The sequence below is a fragment of the Chaetodon auriga genome, chromosome 9, assembly GCF_051107435.1.
Source record: "Chaetodon auriga isolate fChaAug3 chromosome 9, fChaAug3.hap1, whole genome shotgun sequence".
NCBI classification, from domain to species: domain Eukaryota; kingdom Metazoa; phylum Chordata; class Actinopteri; order Chaetodontiformes; family Chaetodontidae; genus Chaetodon; species Chaetodon auriga.
This window is the reverse complement of record NC_135082.1, coordinates 15,909,178-15,926,856: the sequence shown is the minus strand read 5'-3', so window position 1 is coordinate 15,926,856 and position 17,679 is coordinate 15,909,178. Positions and strand designations below refer to the sequence as shown.

The 17,679-nt window shown below is 42.0% G+C and overlaps 1 protein-coding gene across 2 annotated transcripts; it reads right to left on the bottom strand.

Moving 5' to 3' along the window:
- Positions 1-971: 971 nt before the first annotated feature.
- slc43a3b (solute carrier family 43 member 3b) lies at positions 972-14,414 on the bottom strand. Of its 2 annotated transcripts, none has more exons than XM_076739887.1 (13): positions 14,289-14,414; positions 8,188-8,478; positions 7,835-7,964; positions 5,929-5,975; positions 5,728-5,804; positions 4,939-5,031; positions 4,702-4,841; positions 4,441-4,547; positions 4,148-4,291; positions 3,825-3,932; positions 3,315-3,501; positions 2,809-2,932; positions 972-2,684 (listed from the first exon to the last, which is right to left on the bottom strand). In XM_076739887.1, the coding sequence occupies exons 2-13, from the start codon at positions 8,363-8,365 to the stop codon at positions 2,571-2,573; spliced, it is 1,449 nt and encodes a 482-aa protein (XP_076596002.1). In that variant the 5' UTR covers positions 8,366-8,478; positions 14,289-14,414; the 3' UTR covers positions 972-2,570. The 2 variants fall into 2 exon arrangements, with proteins under 2 accessions (XP_076596002.1, XP_076596003.1); XM_076739888.1 differs by lacking the exon at positions 14,289-14,414 and adding an exon at positions 8,865-8,947 and having other exon boundaries at positions 1,139-2,684.
- Positions 14,415-17,679: the final 3,265 nt, after the last annotated feature.

The following is a 17,679-nucleotide window of genomic DNA, read 5'->3' as shown; positions in this document are numbered from 1 at the left end:
ACACCTGAAATGTCTTGTCATTTTGAAGGGTTACCTCTCCAGTTTAGCATTGAAATTCCATACAATTGTTGGACTTGTGACAGACAGATTAAAAAAAAAATACTGATAAAAATCTGTGCAGAGGAGGCTGAAATATCCTGACTCTCAAATTTCCCATAATGCAACTCAACAATGCAATGAAGCATGTTTTTGGTCTGTGGGAGGAAGCCGGAGTGCCCGGAGAGAACCCACGCATGCACGAGAAGAACATGCAAGCTTCACACAGAAAGGCCCTGCCGACTCCGGGATCAAACCAGCGACCTTCTTGCTGTGAGGCACGCGCACTACCTGCTGCGCCACCGTGCCGCCCAGCATGATGTTCATTTAGAGTAAATTAAACAATAAAGCAGACAATGCTTTTGGGGCATGGCTACCTCGTGATTGACAGGTCATTACCACGGTTATTTTTTCAGACTGTCTTTCCCCTCCCCTCTGTCTTCTGTCTGTCTCTCACCTGTCTGTTGTGTGTGTATGTTTTAACTGCAGGGCGTGGTGGGCAGGTCTGATCTGGCCTCCTATCCTGAGCACACCTGCTCCTTATCATGCAATCAAGACTCACCTGCTGCTGCAGTATTTAAGGACCTGCTTTCCATCCAGTATTAATTGAATTGTCTGTTTATCTGAGTGGTAATGACTGAGACTACTGAAGAAACAGCTTAAGTATTTTTTAATAATCTTTTTTCTTATCTGCTTGCCTGGCTTCCTGACTCCTGTCTCTTTGCAACATCCTAGTAATTATAGAACTTGATGAGGATCTATCCAAGAGCTTACAAAAGATAACAGTTTAATTGCTGCTTTAAATGCAAAACAAATACTTACGCTAAATTTTGCACTTGACAATAAGACCATGTGCAGTTGATGTTACATTAAACACACTAATCAATCCAAAGCACTCAGTAAACATTCCAAGAAAAACGGGGAATTCATGGTTCAGCCTTTGAATATCAATATTTATGTTATATAATTGGATATTCTGTAAGTGTACAACACAGGGCTGTAGCTATTTAATTTATCGTCTTCTTAAAATATCATCTTACTATATTAAAATTACATTCTCCACACCATCTGTAATAGGCAGGTAGCTGCAAGTACACAGTTTCTCTCAAAACAGTTGAAAACTGTAACATTTATTTGGCCAAAAGTAAATATCAAAAGGTAATCATTCCCTTTAATACACGACTACAGTTCATATCAAAAGGCACGTTTCATTTAGTGCAGCACAATGAAGAGTTTGCATATTTACTGTATAATTTCAACAATGTTATCACCACTTGGCACTGCAGAAAAATACAGAGTCCTTCTGGAACATAAACATATGAAAAGAAATGCATATTTCCCTTTGTAAAGGTTCCCATACCATTACTTAATGCACAGTTTCATTCATGTCACCACATTCTTCTTCTGAACTACACAGACACATAAAATGAGCTCATGTTAGTGAAATGTTTGGCTCAGTAGTGACGTCAGTAACTAACAGCTGAACTAAAAGGCCAGCAGGTGGCAGAGCTTGGTGTCCTGCTCTAATAGATGCATCTGAATGAACTGACACGGCAAAGCAACCACTGCAGAGACATCAGTGTCATGTTCAAGAGCAAACAGGAACTTCATCCTCACAGAGGGGCTTTACTGAGCAGTTTCTATCCCAAAGAATGAGTCTGAGTTCATCTCTACTTTACACTATGCGCAGCACTGATCAGTCCAAGTAAACCACACAAACTGATATTTGTGGTCCTGACTCCTAATTGTCCCTCATGCAGTCAGTCACTGCACTTAACATTGTTGGTCCTAAACTCTGTTAAAAAATAGAAAAATATGTATATGGAGAGATAACTTGAAGAGGTCCACAATGATATGAACGATATCTGTAATGTTTTCAGTTTTTTACAGTAAAGTGTGTCATGTTTTGGCACTCTGAAGCCACTATAACTATGGTGTTAGAGGTGGCTAGCCTTACACAGAATATGAAAAATGGTAAGAATACATAGGCTTGCATAAAACAAGTAAGATAAGACATGTCACAGTCAGCACCAGGGATTTAAAATGTAAACAAAACAGACAAAGCTGAGAGGTTTTCCAAAAGCACAGTGATTGTACAACCCCGATTTCAATCAAGTGGAGATGCTGCTAATCCTTTTTGACATATGCTCAAATGATCTAATGTCTGACTTCATTGATTTCTGTAAATAGTAAGTAAAGATAGAGCGAGGTTGACCACTTTGTGAACACATGATCGTATGAAGGACATTAATACATGAGCTCAGGAACACTAAAACCGTTGCCATGAAACTCAGTTCCCACCTGATTAGATTTTATTTACGTTTAACACAGCACCCAAACTTTTAATTGGAATTGGGGTTATTTTCTGGGTGCGTCCAGTATGGCTGTGAACATGCTCTAAGAGACTGACCTGTACCTGCAACCACACGACAATCTGAGGTGCATTTACAAGCACAGCACAGCCATGAGAACAAACTGAAGAGGTAACAGTGTCACTGGTGAATTTTAGGGTCGTTGCTCTCGTGTTGCAGACTCTAGGAGGAGGCTTTGCTCTTGGCTCGCTGGGAGGCAAGACGTCGACAGTGCAGGTAGACAGAGAGGGGATGGATGAAGGCGAGCAGGCTGAGCACCGTCAGACCGACGTTCACCTGCAGCCACACGAGGGGAGAGAGGAGGAAGCAGTGAGAGGAGAGTTCATAGACAACAGGAGGAGAAGAACCACAGTGAGCGCAGTGTCTGTGGGATTTTATCAATGAGATGTCATGTACTCACATATAAAGGGTCTCCATGCAGAGCTCCTTTCACCAGGGCAAAGCAGGGATACTGCAACAAGGAAAACACTGCAGACAGAGCCATGACCATGCCATACAGCTTCCCAAAGTGGCATGATGGGAAACTGCACACGCACACACACACACACACACACACACACACACACACACACACACACACCAAAAGGAAAGGAGAAGTGGCAAAAAAGACAGTGAGCACAGAAAAGGAGAAATGTATATACATATATTTTTGCTAATTTGCACACATTTTCAGAACAGAAATCTGAACTTAAATGAACACCTAAATGTGTATTCTGGAGTTTTTCTTTCCAGGAGTCCGAAAGAAGACATATTATGGATGCACAATAGTCCAAAAGCTCAAAATTGAGGTTTGACATACAACACAAAGTGATTTCTGCAGTCATGTTACTGTTGCACCTTACTGGTGTTTGTGTATGTGAACTTATAAAAGAGGTATTTGCATGCATGTGTGTGTTTGATACTCACGCCACACTGATGAAGGCTGCATTGCCGCCGTAGAGGAAGGAGCGGTTGATCACCTGCAGGATGAAGGTGACGTACTGAAGTGGCAGGATTTGGGTGGAGGCACAAACTGAGAACAGCACACACTGCAGCGCCGTCAGGAAGAGAGAAAGCACCGAGGCCCGCAAGTCTGCCTCCTGTTCACTCTCTCCTGCAAACAGACACACACACAAATGAAAACACACACACACACACGCTTTTCCGAAGAGGAAAAACTGATGACGTTTCATCAGAGCATGGCCAGGTCTGCAGGCTTTTTCCACTTTTGCTAGTCTATTACAGATGGTCTATGAAGTATTAACAAAAGACTTATTGCCCATGAATATATCCATTATTTAGAACTTATAAATTATCATCAAGTATAATCTGACTCTACGTTGTTTCAACATTTAAGCCCCAAACAAAAATCACTTTAGGAACATGAGGTTCTGCCATGCGTGTGGCCTGTTGGGCTCATCACTATCAGTCTTTTACCTGCAGCACGAGGTTTGCCCTTGTTTCTGTCCATGATGAGGCCGTTCCACGGAGCGCACAGCACGCCACACAGCTGTGTTATAGCAAAGGCATTGATGTACTGGCTCACTGAAGGGACACACGAGCAAGGAGAAGATGGTTAGAGGAAAAAAGACTCTGCCAGAATAGAAGATAACCGATCACTAAGGCAGCCAGAAGTCCACTCTTAAGGTAAACGAGCAGGGATTTTTATTTATTAATCCCATCACCTCTTGCCTTGCTTAGGGGGAGGATGATGAAAGTTTACCAAATGAGGAAGGTGATGCAGTGTGCCGTGTGTTTACCCAGCGTAGGCTCTCCCGCCGTCAGCCGCTGCAGCATGGGGTTGAGTGTGCCAATGAAGAGGTAATGTCTGAGCTGCATCACCGACAGCCAAAGTAGGTGGCAGAAAAAGAACCTGGACAGGAAACACTCACGGAAACTCTTCTCTGAGAGGGACGAGGAAAGACCACAGACACGAAGGAAGACGAGGAGAGAACAAAGAGGAAACGTGATGGTGGAGTCTGTTTTATCTTACTGTGTGTTAATCTGTGCCGCAGTAAACTGCACTAGCTTGCAGCCGCACACACACGCACACCTTGTTTGACGGGGACATCCTTGTCGAGTGGCGTTTCCTCTATCGTCCTCTGTGGGTCATCGTTTGCCGTTGTCTGCTCTGATCTCACTGTCTTTGATTTAAGTATCCTGACAAAGGTTAAAGGTCACAGTCACTACAAAAATGGGTAAATATTTGAAATATACACAGATAAAGAAATAGATACGCCCGATTTACACTTGACGTATCTCTGAAGCATGCATGAGGTGTTAGTGTCTGCGTTTGTTTCCAGGGGGTTCGTACCCGTATGTGTAGTGATCAGGCAGCGGGTAGGGAATAAATTTTCTGGGCAGCAGGAAGAAAGTCCTGAGCAGGTGAATGACGCTGCAAGCGGACAGGACGAGGAAGGAGGCGCGGAGAGAGATGCCAGACTCGTACAGCAACTGCAAGAGAAGACAAGACAGGGTGGACATCATTGTTAGGACGCGAGATGTATCCTGTAGGTTTCATTCATGAGAGCAGCGTGTGGTTGTTTCTCACCTTGATGACAAAGAAGAGTGCAGAGGAAGAGTCAAAGGCGCCGTTGTAGAGCGTAATGATGGTGGAGCGATGCAAGCCGAACAGGTTTCCCACCTTTACGACAGAAATTTGAATGAAAACAGATGAATGCTGCATTTAAGGGTCTGTGAGGCTGTGAAGTGCACTGAAGGCAGACTCTTTTGTCTGCGTTCCTGTTTACTGGCGACCTGAATGTTGAACATCATGAAGTTAAATGACCGGGTTTAACAGTCGGATCTCCTCAAACATACGTCATGTTAGAGTTAATGCTTCTGGATCAAACGTCTTTCCTGTCAGGTGATACACCAGTGACAGAGCTATATCACCAAACTTGAAATGTTTTTTACATGAAGAAAATACTTCAGCTTTTAACAGCATGACAGGACATTATTCATAAGACAAATTTTAATTTTTAATTTAATTTTCCCTTGCAGCAATTTTAGAGCAAATATCAGCCATCCACCGACTGTGAAAAATGAAAATTTGAGGTGATTTGACTCAATGCTTAAGTCTTTTTTTTTTTTTTCTTTTTAGCAAAAATTGAAACATTATTTGGATCCAGCATCTTCTGTGTGCTTTCCCCTGTTTTACATCACTGCCAATTAAATAGTTTGGGGTTTCAGACTCTTGGTTGGACAAAAAAAGCAATCTGAAGATGTCAACCTGTGCCAGCATCAATCATAATAATCAATAATAATAATAATCAGCAGATGAAATAAAACTGACAGTGATCTCAGCAATCTTTTCTAATCTGAATGATTAGTTCAGTACCTGCATGTTGGTGATTAGAAACAAGATGCCGCCCACGGCCAGGAGCGAGAGAGCTGGGAAGAGCAGGTTTGACAACGCTGAGGAGAGAAAATGCGAAGAATGAGCATCTGCAACTGCGACACCTTAATTCTTGTCAGCGTTTCTTTGAATGACAAAGGCCTGAGAAAGCAGGAAACAAAGAGACGAAGGAATGTTTTTCACCTGGAGTGGAGAAGGCCACCATCAAGGTACCCATGGTGTAAAGAAATCTGGTGGGGAGGAGAAAATCCAGCGTTATCATGTCATTTTATTGGCATAACGGAAGCTTTCAAGATCTTACAAAACAAAGAATGTGAGATTGGAAAATCGGTCTTAAAATGAATAAAAATCCTCTTTCTGCAATTAAAAGAAAACGATAACGTCTGATAGAAAAATCTTCCAGCAAACACACGTTATTCTGCTGCTGTTGGAGAACTTCTGGCTGACTTTAATTTCCTTTTCTTGGCCCGTCCCAAGTAAAAATCAGCTCCATTGCCGCCTCTTGTCCAACTATTTGCATTCCTTGACCTTTTATTTTCCCTCCACCCTCTTTGAGTGGAAACATATGGACGGCTTAAGTGCCAGTTTGTTATTGTGGATTTAGATATATCTCGGACAATAAACTGAGCAGGCATGTACGCTTAGTGTTACATTATGATAGATATTTACTCTGAGGCGGTGGGGAGGACTTCTTAGCTACAGGATCTGAACATCTGCACCAAGATACATTTTTTCCGACATTCCTCCACCCTCTGGTGATTAATACCCCTGACCTTTCTGTTTCTTAATCATTTTCTTGCCTCTTCTCTTTCTCCAGTTTCAGCTTTGTAAAGGCAGCCCATGACTGCTTGGTTTTCTTCACTTGCTCCCTTTTCTCATAAAACATTTTCTCTGCTTTCTGCATTGCTGACTGTACTGCTTCGGTATGCATGCGGCATCTCCGCTTGTGTGTCTGTTGCCAGGTGGAGACCACAGATATAAAACATCCAACACATGAGCTACTCTAACCTCCTCATCTGCTGCTTCCTCCCTTCTCGCTTTTCTAGTTAACTGACCTGTCACTTTTTCTTCACAAGAGCATGTGCAGCATATTTATCCACATGCACACCAACAATAAAATCTCCGTCTCCACGTGAGCTGCTATTGTAAGCAAACTGATTTGGGAACCTTTGATAGGGAAATACCGGACAGAGACTGAAATTACAGCAAATTAGCTCTTTGCACAGTCGCGTTAGCTTAGCCACCACAGGCAGAGAGAGCCTGAGGGAGCCATGCAGGGTGATGAAGAGGACAGAAGCCCATCTGTCTTTAGTGAGACTGTGTTTGGTCTTGTAAAAACAGAAGGCCGCTGTGGCTGCCAGCTGTGCAGCACTCTGTGCTATGTTTAGTGTTATTGCTGCAACAACAACAAAAAAAAGTTTTGGCTGAGCAACCTCTGATAAACACAAACAATTCTCAAAGAGGAGCTGCCGAGCTCTTTGCTTTGGAAAACTCTTGATGCAAAAACTAGTGACGTATTCAACACGCTTTCTTGCTTTTTATGTTAAGCTTTATCTTATGGATGCAATTTGTGGTCCCCTTTTCAAAGTCACATGTGTGTCGTTGTGCCATATGTCAGTACTAGATGTTCAAAAACAGACTTTCCATGTTGTAAGTAAAGTGCATCACTCAAGTCTGAACTGATTACAATAAACAAATATTGCATTTTAGTGCTTTGAGAGTCTTTGACTGGATTTCTCTGCTCTGCGAAAAGCACTCTCTGCTGTGTCTTGGTGTATAATTATTGCTGACTGTGCTATTTTAGTCAGCTGATTGACTTTTTGTCTGTTTGTGGAGCTTCTACATTGGGCAGTCTGCTAGGAAAACGTATTCGCTGCACCTTGCACTTGTTGCAGAATGTACACTAATGAACAACTTCTTCTTGTTCTTTAGTTAATGGTTGTCAATTCTCTCCTCTTAACGACCTGCCAGGGGTTTTTACTGTATATTGACTAACTTTCCTTTGTGAGAAATTACATAGGAAATCTTTTCACTCCACAGACTGTTTCTCTTATTTAGTCATTAAGGTTGTTGTTGTTGTGAGACTCACATTCCAAAGAGCCGAGCCACTGTGGTTCCAAATTGGTCGAAGAGGAAACCATTGGGCAGCGTCAGGAAATTGTTCATAAAGGAGGCGATGGTGAAAACAAGCGAGAACTGTTCATCCTGTCCACTGCAATCTGTAAACACATAAAAAAAGAGAAAGAGAGAGAGCCGAGGGTGAGAAGCATGCATTTAAACAGGTGACAATGGTGTCAGAGAAGTCTGCATAAAAAAGATCATCATTCTTCAGATATTTTGAGGTGATTATAGTAGTTTAGAAAGGCGATGTTAAGCTTTTTGCAGCATGAAAGTATTGGATCATTTTTACAGAAGAGGTGGAGGTGAGGATCTCAAACTGACCTAAGACCTGCGTTGCATTGACCCCTGTGGCATTGACGCACAGAGAGCTGAAGTAGCCCTCCGTCTTCAGGACAAAGACAAGGGAAGCCCATCCGAACACAGCTCCAGCGAAGCACAGACACTCCACAAGACCCGTGGCAAAGGTGAGGCTGCGTTGCACCTTCTCAAACCCCGGCATGGTCCCACACACTCACGCACAGACAAACACACACACAGGCAGCCAATTCACAAACACTGTATTTTCACCGGCATGGACGCACAAATGCAAGCAGATGGCTTCCGTCACTGCACCTGCCAAAACAAAGAAACAAAAGTAAGACAAGGAACGTTGCTTTCTGATGTCTTTAGAGAATATTAAGTGTTGACATGCATCCATTCTGCACATCTAAAGCAACAACATCAGCGTTTTCGTATAAAAAGATAACCTGTCTGACATGACATGACATATGAAAAGCACTGAAATGGAAAATCTTAAAGTTGCACAAGCAAGACATGAGCTAAAACTGGAAAGTTCTGGAAACGATATGTCCCGCTTGAGGCCGGGACACTGGGTCCAAAAATAGATGAACTTGTGCAGAAATTCACAAGTTGGGTAACAGAGATGATGTTTGCTTTATTGAGATCCTGGTAGGTCAACAAAAACCAGAACTCAGGAATCAATTAAAATATCCAAACACCTTCTGTGAAGCCACCAACAGGTCGAATCCAGGCCCAAAATGTACAGTCGTTACGTTGTACTCGCCTCCAGCTCACGACTCTCCAGTCCTCACAGTTCAGCGCGTGCTCTCAAACCACACCTCTGTGCTCTTGCCCCACTCTCTTTCTTTATATACGCCTGCTCTTCCTTCCTCTTCTTGGCCAGTTCACTCCCTCTCCTCCCTCCCCAATGTTTTTCTCTTTCTCAATCACTCTTTCTGATGTGCAGCAGAGAATACCCCTCTCCTCGGCTTGTGGCTGCAGAAAATAAACACTCCCACATTCCCAGGAAGCCAGGCCGCTTCGCCACTGAAGCTTGGAGACATTCTCCAGATGTGGATGCTGGGAGCGCTGGCTTGACTGGTTTAGCTGAAAGGTCATGGACAGGCACATGTGAAAAGCGGCTCTTCGTGTCTCAACTGGGTCCACATGAACAAAGCATCCCTGACAGAGATCATCGCTCCTTGAAAGAAAGGACGCTGCAGCAACTTGACTTCCCATGATGCTACAGGAAAAACTCACAGTTAGTACTGATACAACACAAAAGTAGAAGTAAAAGTCCTGCACTGACAATGTTACTTAAGTAAAAGAACGTAAATATAATCAGGAAAATGCACTAAAAGTAAGAGTACTCATGCAGAAAAATGCCCCCTGTGACTGTTAATTATATACCATATCATTAGGTTATTATTACTCATGCATGAATGGAAATCAGGATTTTACTTTTATAGTTATTTTTATAGTTAGGAGCTCATTTTGAACTATTTTGTGTATGACTGCTACTGCTGATAATCCTGCTACTAACCTACTATTTTCTACATGAATCAATTCATTGTTTGGTTTGTAAAAGTTCTGAAAATCCTGAGAAATGCTGTCACAGTTACCCAGAGGCCAAAGAGACACTCAGACAACGCTTGTTTTATCCAACCAACAGTGCAAACCTCAGAGTTATTAAAAATAAAGTAAATGTATTGAAACAATTAAAAGCAGAAGCTGCCAATTTTCACAAACTAGTTGCAAATTCATTTTCTGTCAACTGGCTAATAAACTGATGGCTTCAGCTTCTGTAAACTGTTGGGCAGTTTAATTTATAGCAAACCATCATATGCTCTCATATTTTCAGTGTAGAAATTTTAAAAAGCTGTCAGATAATTATAGCAAAGTGAAAAGATTTGTTCCTAATTCATGAGACAGTAAAACATCATTACGAGCAGTTCAGAGCAACTTTCAGTGTCTTTACTCTTTTCGATGCTTAAACAGACATTAATCTGCACATTTTCCAGCCAAAAAAGCCCCAAAAGACTGGTTAAATAACTTCAGTCACACCTATTGAAAAGAATTACTGCCACTATCCACAACAGATAACATGACAATGACTTCAGAGCACCAACATCAACAGATCATCAATCATGAGAGACACAAGATCAATTCCAGCACATCAGCCACGCTATCAAGCCACAGGCCAGTGTGAAGTCCAGGTCCAGGAGTTATCCAGGTGTATCATTACCAAATGTATCATGACAGACCACCGAGGTAGACACAAAGACTTCAGAGCCTCTTTAACATTTTGTTGTATGATAAGATAATGGATCAAGTTATTTATCCTAACAGACGTTGCAGCAGCGTCAGTTTGCATTAAGTTAGCTGGCAGATCACCAATCAGGGCACATGCTGCTGCATAATCCTCTTTAGTAAGCCCAGACACTTTGCATGCATTCACTGTGCCGCTGTCTTTTTGTTCAGTGTGCTCCGGCAGGCTGCTGGAGGATGAGGGGGAGTTGGCTGTAGGCAGATGTGTAAATCAGTGCTAGAAGTCTTCCTTTAACTATGACGCCGCTCATGAGACCTCCGAATATATGTTTCCCCACAATCATCACCTGATCACAAGACGCAGCTTTTTTTACACGCACACAGTGTGGCACGCATACAAGCTTGTACGCACTTCCTAAAACCGATCCAGTGTTATTATCAATGCCTTACATCTGCTCGTGTGTGTGTAGATATAGCCTGGAGATGCAAACTCCATTAACCCCACAGAAGATCAGGGAAGATCCTGAGGCACATGAAGTCTGTCTTGTCACAAGACACACTCACTATAGTTTTCAAGGGTAACGCTGGCATCAGTTTATGTTATTATTACTATCAAGAAATCCCATAAAAAGACCAGAATCAACAAGGACGCATGCAGGAAGCCAGCATGTCTGTCAAGAAACCGCTCCGATGCAGCTTGTTTCTATGAGAGACAGACCTTCACATACTGTCCACAAACACATTAAAGCCATACTGTAGCATATCTGATACATATTCTTCCATTAGACCAAATAAACCCAACCAAACTCAACTTTCAAACCAACCTGGATGACTTTTGTGTCCTAAAAGTTGATGCCTAAGTAGCTTGCAACAGGTTTGAAAGCTGCAGAATGAGCAGATCAGCGGACCTTGAGTGGAGATTGTCAAATTATTTTTCTAGGCTCTTTGTTGTATTTCATCTGAATAATCATACGGTTCAGCTGTGTAGGCTCTGTAACTTTATGAATGAATGTGAAGTCCAAAGTATCAAATGAGAAGTGGCTAAATAAAAACAGGAGAGTAGCGTAAATACAGACTGAGCATGCTCAGATCAAAGTGCTGTTTGAAGGTTAAAACTTAAGATTGCATGTACAGCAGGTCTATGTACAGCTAGACGAGGGAGCCTTACGTGACAGTGAGCTGCTGGGCTTCTTTTAACCCCCCCTAACGCCCCATCTCTGTGCAGTGTGCTGCTCTGCAGGAATACTTCATGGTGCAAGGGATGGGAATATTGGATACTAAAGCACAAAATCAGCTGAAACAATAAAGGTCTTAGAGGAATAGCTCCACAGTTTGCATTATGGTGGTGGGTTAGATGAGAAGATTGATACCTCACTCATGTTATACGACAGCTGGAGTCAGCTGATGGCTGGCTTAGCTTAGCATAAAGACTGGAAACAGGGGGGAACAGTTAGCTTGGCTCTGTCCAAAGCTAACAAACAGCACCTCTGAAGTTCACTCATGAACAAATGTGTAACAGTGACGGTTCGTTGTTGTACAGGACTTTAGGCGCTAACTTCCTGGAATCTCCGCTTGTTGCCTGGCAACTAGTCCGCCAATAAAATGGCGGATCTCCGCTCGCACACTTTGATGAAGATATGACATGTTAATTAAGGAGCTTTACAGCTGCTTCTATGCAGATTTTGTTAGTTTCCATTTTTTGTGCTAATCTAAGATAACCAGCTGTTAGTTTCATATTACTAGACAGAGATGAGAGTGGTACCAATCTTCTCATCTAACCTTTGGCGAAATAACAAGATTACATCAGAACTGTCAGAGTATCCTTTGAAGCAAGATTTTCATACAAGAAAGCTCTTCAAGACAGTACCTCAAGATCTGGACCCACTTTTTCGTGACAGTTGATATTGTGCTTTAATACTGAAACTGATCATATTACCACTTACCAAGTGCCACACAATGAGCTTTTGGTGGGCCACAGGGTCTGGGGAACTGGACAGTGGCCCACTTTACCTGCTGGTAATCCAGTTTGGGGATGAGGTAAAGGACAGGTTAAAGTAAAGGTCAGCCATAAAGGTTACATATCGCGTTAGGAGCTACAGGATGCACAATGCCATGAAGGGTCCTCTTAAATGTAAAGGTGCAGATGTGTGTGTGTGTGTGTGTGTGTGTGTGTGTGTGTGTGTGTGTGTGTGTGTGTGTGTGTGTGTGTGGACTTGCACCCGAACAAAGGTTTTAACCCAAAGTGAGGACATTTTTCAAAGGTGAACACATTCAGCAGTGATAGTTAAGGTTATGGTAAAGGGGCAAGAGAATGCATTATGTCAACAGAGTGTCCACATGACATGGGGACAGGGATAGAAACGTGCGCCCGTGTTTCATAACCAGCAGTCAAACACACTCCAGCAGGAAAAATGTCAACATCAGCGATTCGTAGGACAGCGAATGGTCAGATGTCATCATCTCTCATCTCATTTCTTCAGAAAATGATGCCAGAATAGAGACAAACCACGAGACTCTCTTTCTCCATCTCACACACTACTTCTTCTTTCTAAAAATGTTGAGTTGGAGGAGAAAGGGAAAGACGGTATGACCGCTCATGACTTTTAAGATCATCTCGTGGCAAAATCTTTTCTTTTTTTTTTTAGCGCTTTGCTGGGATTGTCTGAACTTTGATTGGCTTAGGATAAGGATCATTTACTGTCATTCCACAACATCCTGCAAATGAGTGAGAACAAAATGAGCTTCAGGTCAGGGTGATTGAATTTACCTGTTGAAGGAATCACTGTCCGTCTGGCCACTGAGAAGGTTAAACACACACCCAGTTAATGTTTAAGAGTAACCCAGAAAAATACCAACTCTCTGTCAATGAGTCTGTTCATTGACAATACATACATAGAGTGTGTGTACCATGCCAGTACTTTGTACTTCAGTCGACTGGGTTTGACCTAAACAACAACTGCAGAGGCAAGTGAGGTTAGCAAAGCAAGTGTCAGCTCGGAGGATCCAAGGATTTGTCTTATTGTGAAGCTCTTGGTAAATGTTTTTGAAAACTTTTACATTAAGTAAGGTAAACATTATTTCAACAATTAGTCGACTGACAGATTTGTGGACTGACAGAAAATGAATCATCATCTTTAAACATTTCATGGCTCCAGCATCTTAAAGTGAAGATTTACTGCTTTTTAATAATGAAATAATGAAAATACTCATCATGGAATAAAATGAGCTCCACAACTACATCAGTAAAATTCTGCTTTTAGACTAATGCATAAGCAGTAATAATCTAACAATATATAATACTATCAGAGTCCAAAGGCGTGGAGTACTTCTACTTTTAATAATCTAAGTACATTTTCCCAATTACACTTTAATTTAAGTAACATTTTCAATCCAACACATTTACAGAGTATTTTTACAATGTAGTATTAGTACTTCTACTTAACTAAAAGATCAGATTACCTTCTCCTGTGCACACAATTCAGCTGCAGTTCCTTTAAAGACTGACCCAGCTCTTAATGCATATTGTATAATGTTGACACTCAACCAAACACTTTGCATGATTAAGTGTGAGTATAAGTGTTTGAACAGGACATGGCTGGATATAATCACACAAAAGCTCACAGCTATTACTCCTTCTTGCTGTCTCCATTGCAGTTGATGTCACTGCTACATGATGCCGTGTCTGCACATCTCTCTGAGGTCATGCTGTAGGCTGCTGAGTGGCAGGTTCCCACAGTGAACTGTACCCCACGCTAACACTCCTGCAATAGGCTGTTAATGAGAGTCGTGCATGGCATAACACAGAGGAGAGCTTCTGATCTATGCTCTGTCTATAGCTGTCTGATGTCTTTACATGGCAGGATGCGCACACTTACTTGTTGTAATGCCCTCCTATAGTGATCCCATTATCCATAGCATCCACATATTGCTCGGCCTATATGATGAAGGACCCGGCGGGGAGGACCCACATGCTGCGGCTGCCGACACGGTGGGCGGGGTGCGGAGCGTAGGAGCGTCCGCCTGCGCTGCTGCTCCTCAACGCTTCCTCCTGGTCCAAAGCCCCCAAATTCCCCACTGCTGGGGGATCTCTTTCGGTGATCTGATGAGAGAAACACACATGCGAGTCTGTGTCTAAGTTTTAAAGATTGGTTCTTTTGAGATCACAAAATGTAATCCATTTAGTGATGCACCCATAAAATAATTGTTGACAATAAACCTAAATTAAATTCAGGCCTAATCAATAGCAACTCTAAAACTGATCATTTCCAATTTAATGATCTATACGGTAGCACAGTTAAATGTAAAAACAGCAATAAATGCAACTAATTTATAGGCTCTTTTGTCTGTTGGCGCCACCTTGTGACTAATTAATCAAATTACACCTTATGAAATAGTATTACCTCATCATTTAAAACGTGCTTGTTCTTGAAATGTAACGATAAATAGACCCTACAGCAGTGGTGGAAAGTAACTAAGTACATAAACTCAAGTACTGTACTTCAGTAAAGAATTGAGGTACTTGTACTTGGTACTTGTACTTCTATTTTAGACTTCTACTCCACCACATTTCATATTGTACTTTCTTATTCTACTGCATCTATTCTACAGGAATAATGTGAAGAATATCTGAAATAACACGTGAAACATGATTAGATATGATTGATAGTGATGTTCACATCACAGCAGACTATTGAATGATTCAGCTGAGCTCAACCATATATAGTTTAAATGCTGTTTACATCAGTAGTGATAATAATTACTTTTATTTCTGATACTTATATTCTGCCTCTAAATGGACTTGTACTCAGTTAAAACTTTGAATGTGGGACTTCTTTGTAATGGAATATACTCATATTGCCCTGAAGTGTATCATAGCATTCAGTTTTGATTTGCTCTTATGCAGTGTTACATAAGACATTGATTTGCAAAACTGCTGGCAGATAAAATAACTGCCGTGATGTGATGAGGCATTAAAATGTGTAGGATAGAAGAAACCAGTTTGATCACTTTCAGCAGTTTTATTCATCAAGGCAGTAAACCCAAGCAAATGCTCACCAGTGGGTCCCTCAGCTATGCCTCCACATGAAGATTGTAAATATTCATGTTTGGATTAATGACGGTTTCTCTTTTTGAGGGGCTGAATGTATTTATTGATTTTCACATTTTCCATAACAAAAGAAGACAAAAAAGAAAAAGAAAAAAGGAAAAACCGATATATACACACACACAATCATCACGCTGTCATGCATTAAGAGCAGAAGTAGAGGGTTGGTTTGATAACTTGGTTATCTCTGGAGTGTCTGTAGGTGGTGGTTAGAATACGTCATTTTTTCCATTGAGTTTGGTAGTTTGGGAGACTGACCGGTTTGACCCTAGAATTTAACTTATCATATCATCAGGAAAGAGATCATGGAGAGCAAAGTAATATTAAACAAACAATTTCAGATAAGCTCAGTATTATTTTCACCCAGAACATTTCTGTCTCATGGCACGTCCCCATGAAATGCACTCCCCTCCTCTCAACCACATTTTACACAAGAGTCTGGGTTGTTTTTTGGATAATTAAATCACCGTAAAGAAGTGTGTGCGTGTGTGTGTGTGTGGGGGGGGGGGCACATATATGCACATGATCCTTTGATAAGTTAATATGTGGTATCATGACATGTAAATGCACAATCTGTGTAATTTGAAAGCCAGCAAACAGGCCTAATCCAAATTATTTCGATGCAATGAAACTGCCTCTGTGAAAACATTTCACGTTTACATTTCCCATGACGGAGCAGTGGCATCAGGACATTTTGTTCAATTCATGATTTGGGCTAAATGTTTCTTCATTACCTCATAATGTTACATAAATTGCCTAACAACAGAGATGTGAGAAAAGGCAATGCTGTGATCCAACAATCACACTGTTCAGACGTTCAGGAGTGAATCATTAGATTTGTACAAAGTGACAAAAATGTGTCTGAATAACAAGGAAATGAATAAACACAAATAGTTCATGATTCATTCATTCATTCCTGCAATCAGGATCTGCACAAACAATGGGAAGCTAATAACTTGCACCTGTCCTGCGTTAGACTGCTGAGGTTTGATTGGCTCAGAGAGCCGGTCACCTGGTCTCTGGCAGGTTTAAAACACCTTCATGTCTGCTAGTTTCTTCAGTGCTGGGCTTCATCATGATTGCTGTACGGGTCTTCTCAGGGTGAGTTGCTGGCTTGTTTACGTGGCCTCTTGACTGTTTCTTGTGGAACATTTGTTGATCTTGTCTTATTTTAAATCCTTTCAGGGCTTCCCTCTTTGCTCTGCTGATTATGGACATTTGCTGTGTCCCCATTAAGAAAGGTAAAGCATGTTCTGCTCCAGTAAAACAATGCATCTTCCAGTTGATTTCACTTCTGATTTATTTGTTTTCTTGTACCTAGGCATTAATCCTGGTGATTTTGATGGTGGCAGCTATGCAAATACTGCTTCTAACTTTGGATCCAACCAGGGAGCACCTTCTGGCCACTTTTCACCTGGAGTTGTTGTGCCTGACAGAGCTCCGACAGGTGTCTCCACACATTATCAGCTTGTGCCACAGGACCCTGGTTTCTCTCAGCCTGCTGTTCACAGACAACCAGCTGCACCTGCTGTTCAGAGACCACCAGCTGCACCTGCTGGCCCTAGTTTTCCTTCTGCAGGCTACAGGGGCAGTGCAGTGAGGCAAAACCCTGCCGGTGCTCTACAACCAGAAACTGCTTCTCAGCCTGGCCCATCAGGTAAGACTTTAATGCTTAATGTAGTTCTACAGCCTTTAACTTGGTGTTAAATATTAAGCAATTTATAGGTCTATGGTCATCTCATGGTGTCTGGCTTATTATGTTTAACATTCTAGATCCATGAGTTAATAATCTACATTCCTGTTTTCAGACTCAGACTGGGCTGTTCCACCTTCTAGTCTCTTCAGAGGAGGTGAGGAAACATCTGCTGGTCTTGGCTCCAGTACACCTGAGAATGTGAGTCCACCCCTCCCACCTCCTGGACCAGTGTATCAGGCAGGAATTCTCTCCCATTATGAGCAAACATCTGAGAATGGTGACTCTGAGATGCAGACAGAAGAGCAAGGCTTCATGTATGCTCCCCCACCACCTCCTGTGAACGTGCCTGCTGGCCAAGGCTTTGCTGGCCAAGGCTTTGCCAGCCAGTCTCAGGTTCAGTCTCAGCCTCAACCTGAGCTTGGAAGCTGGGGTATGTATCCTTATTACGACTTCATGTTCCTGACCG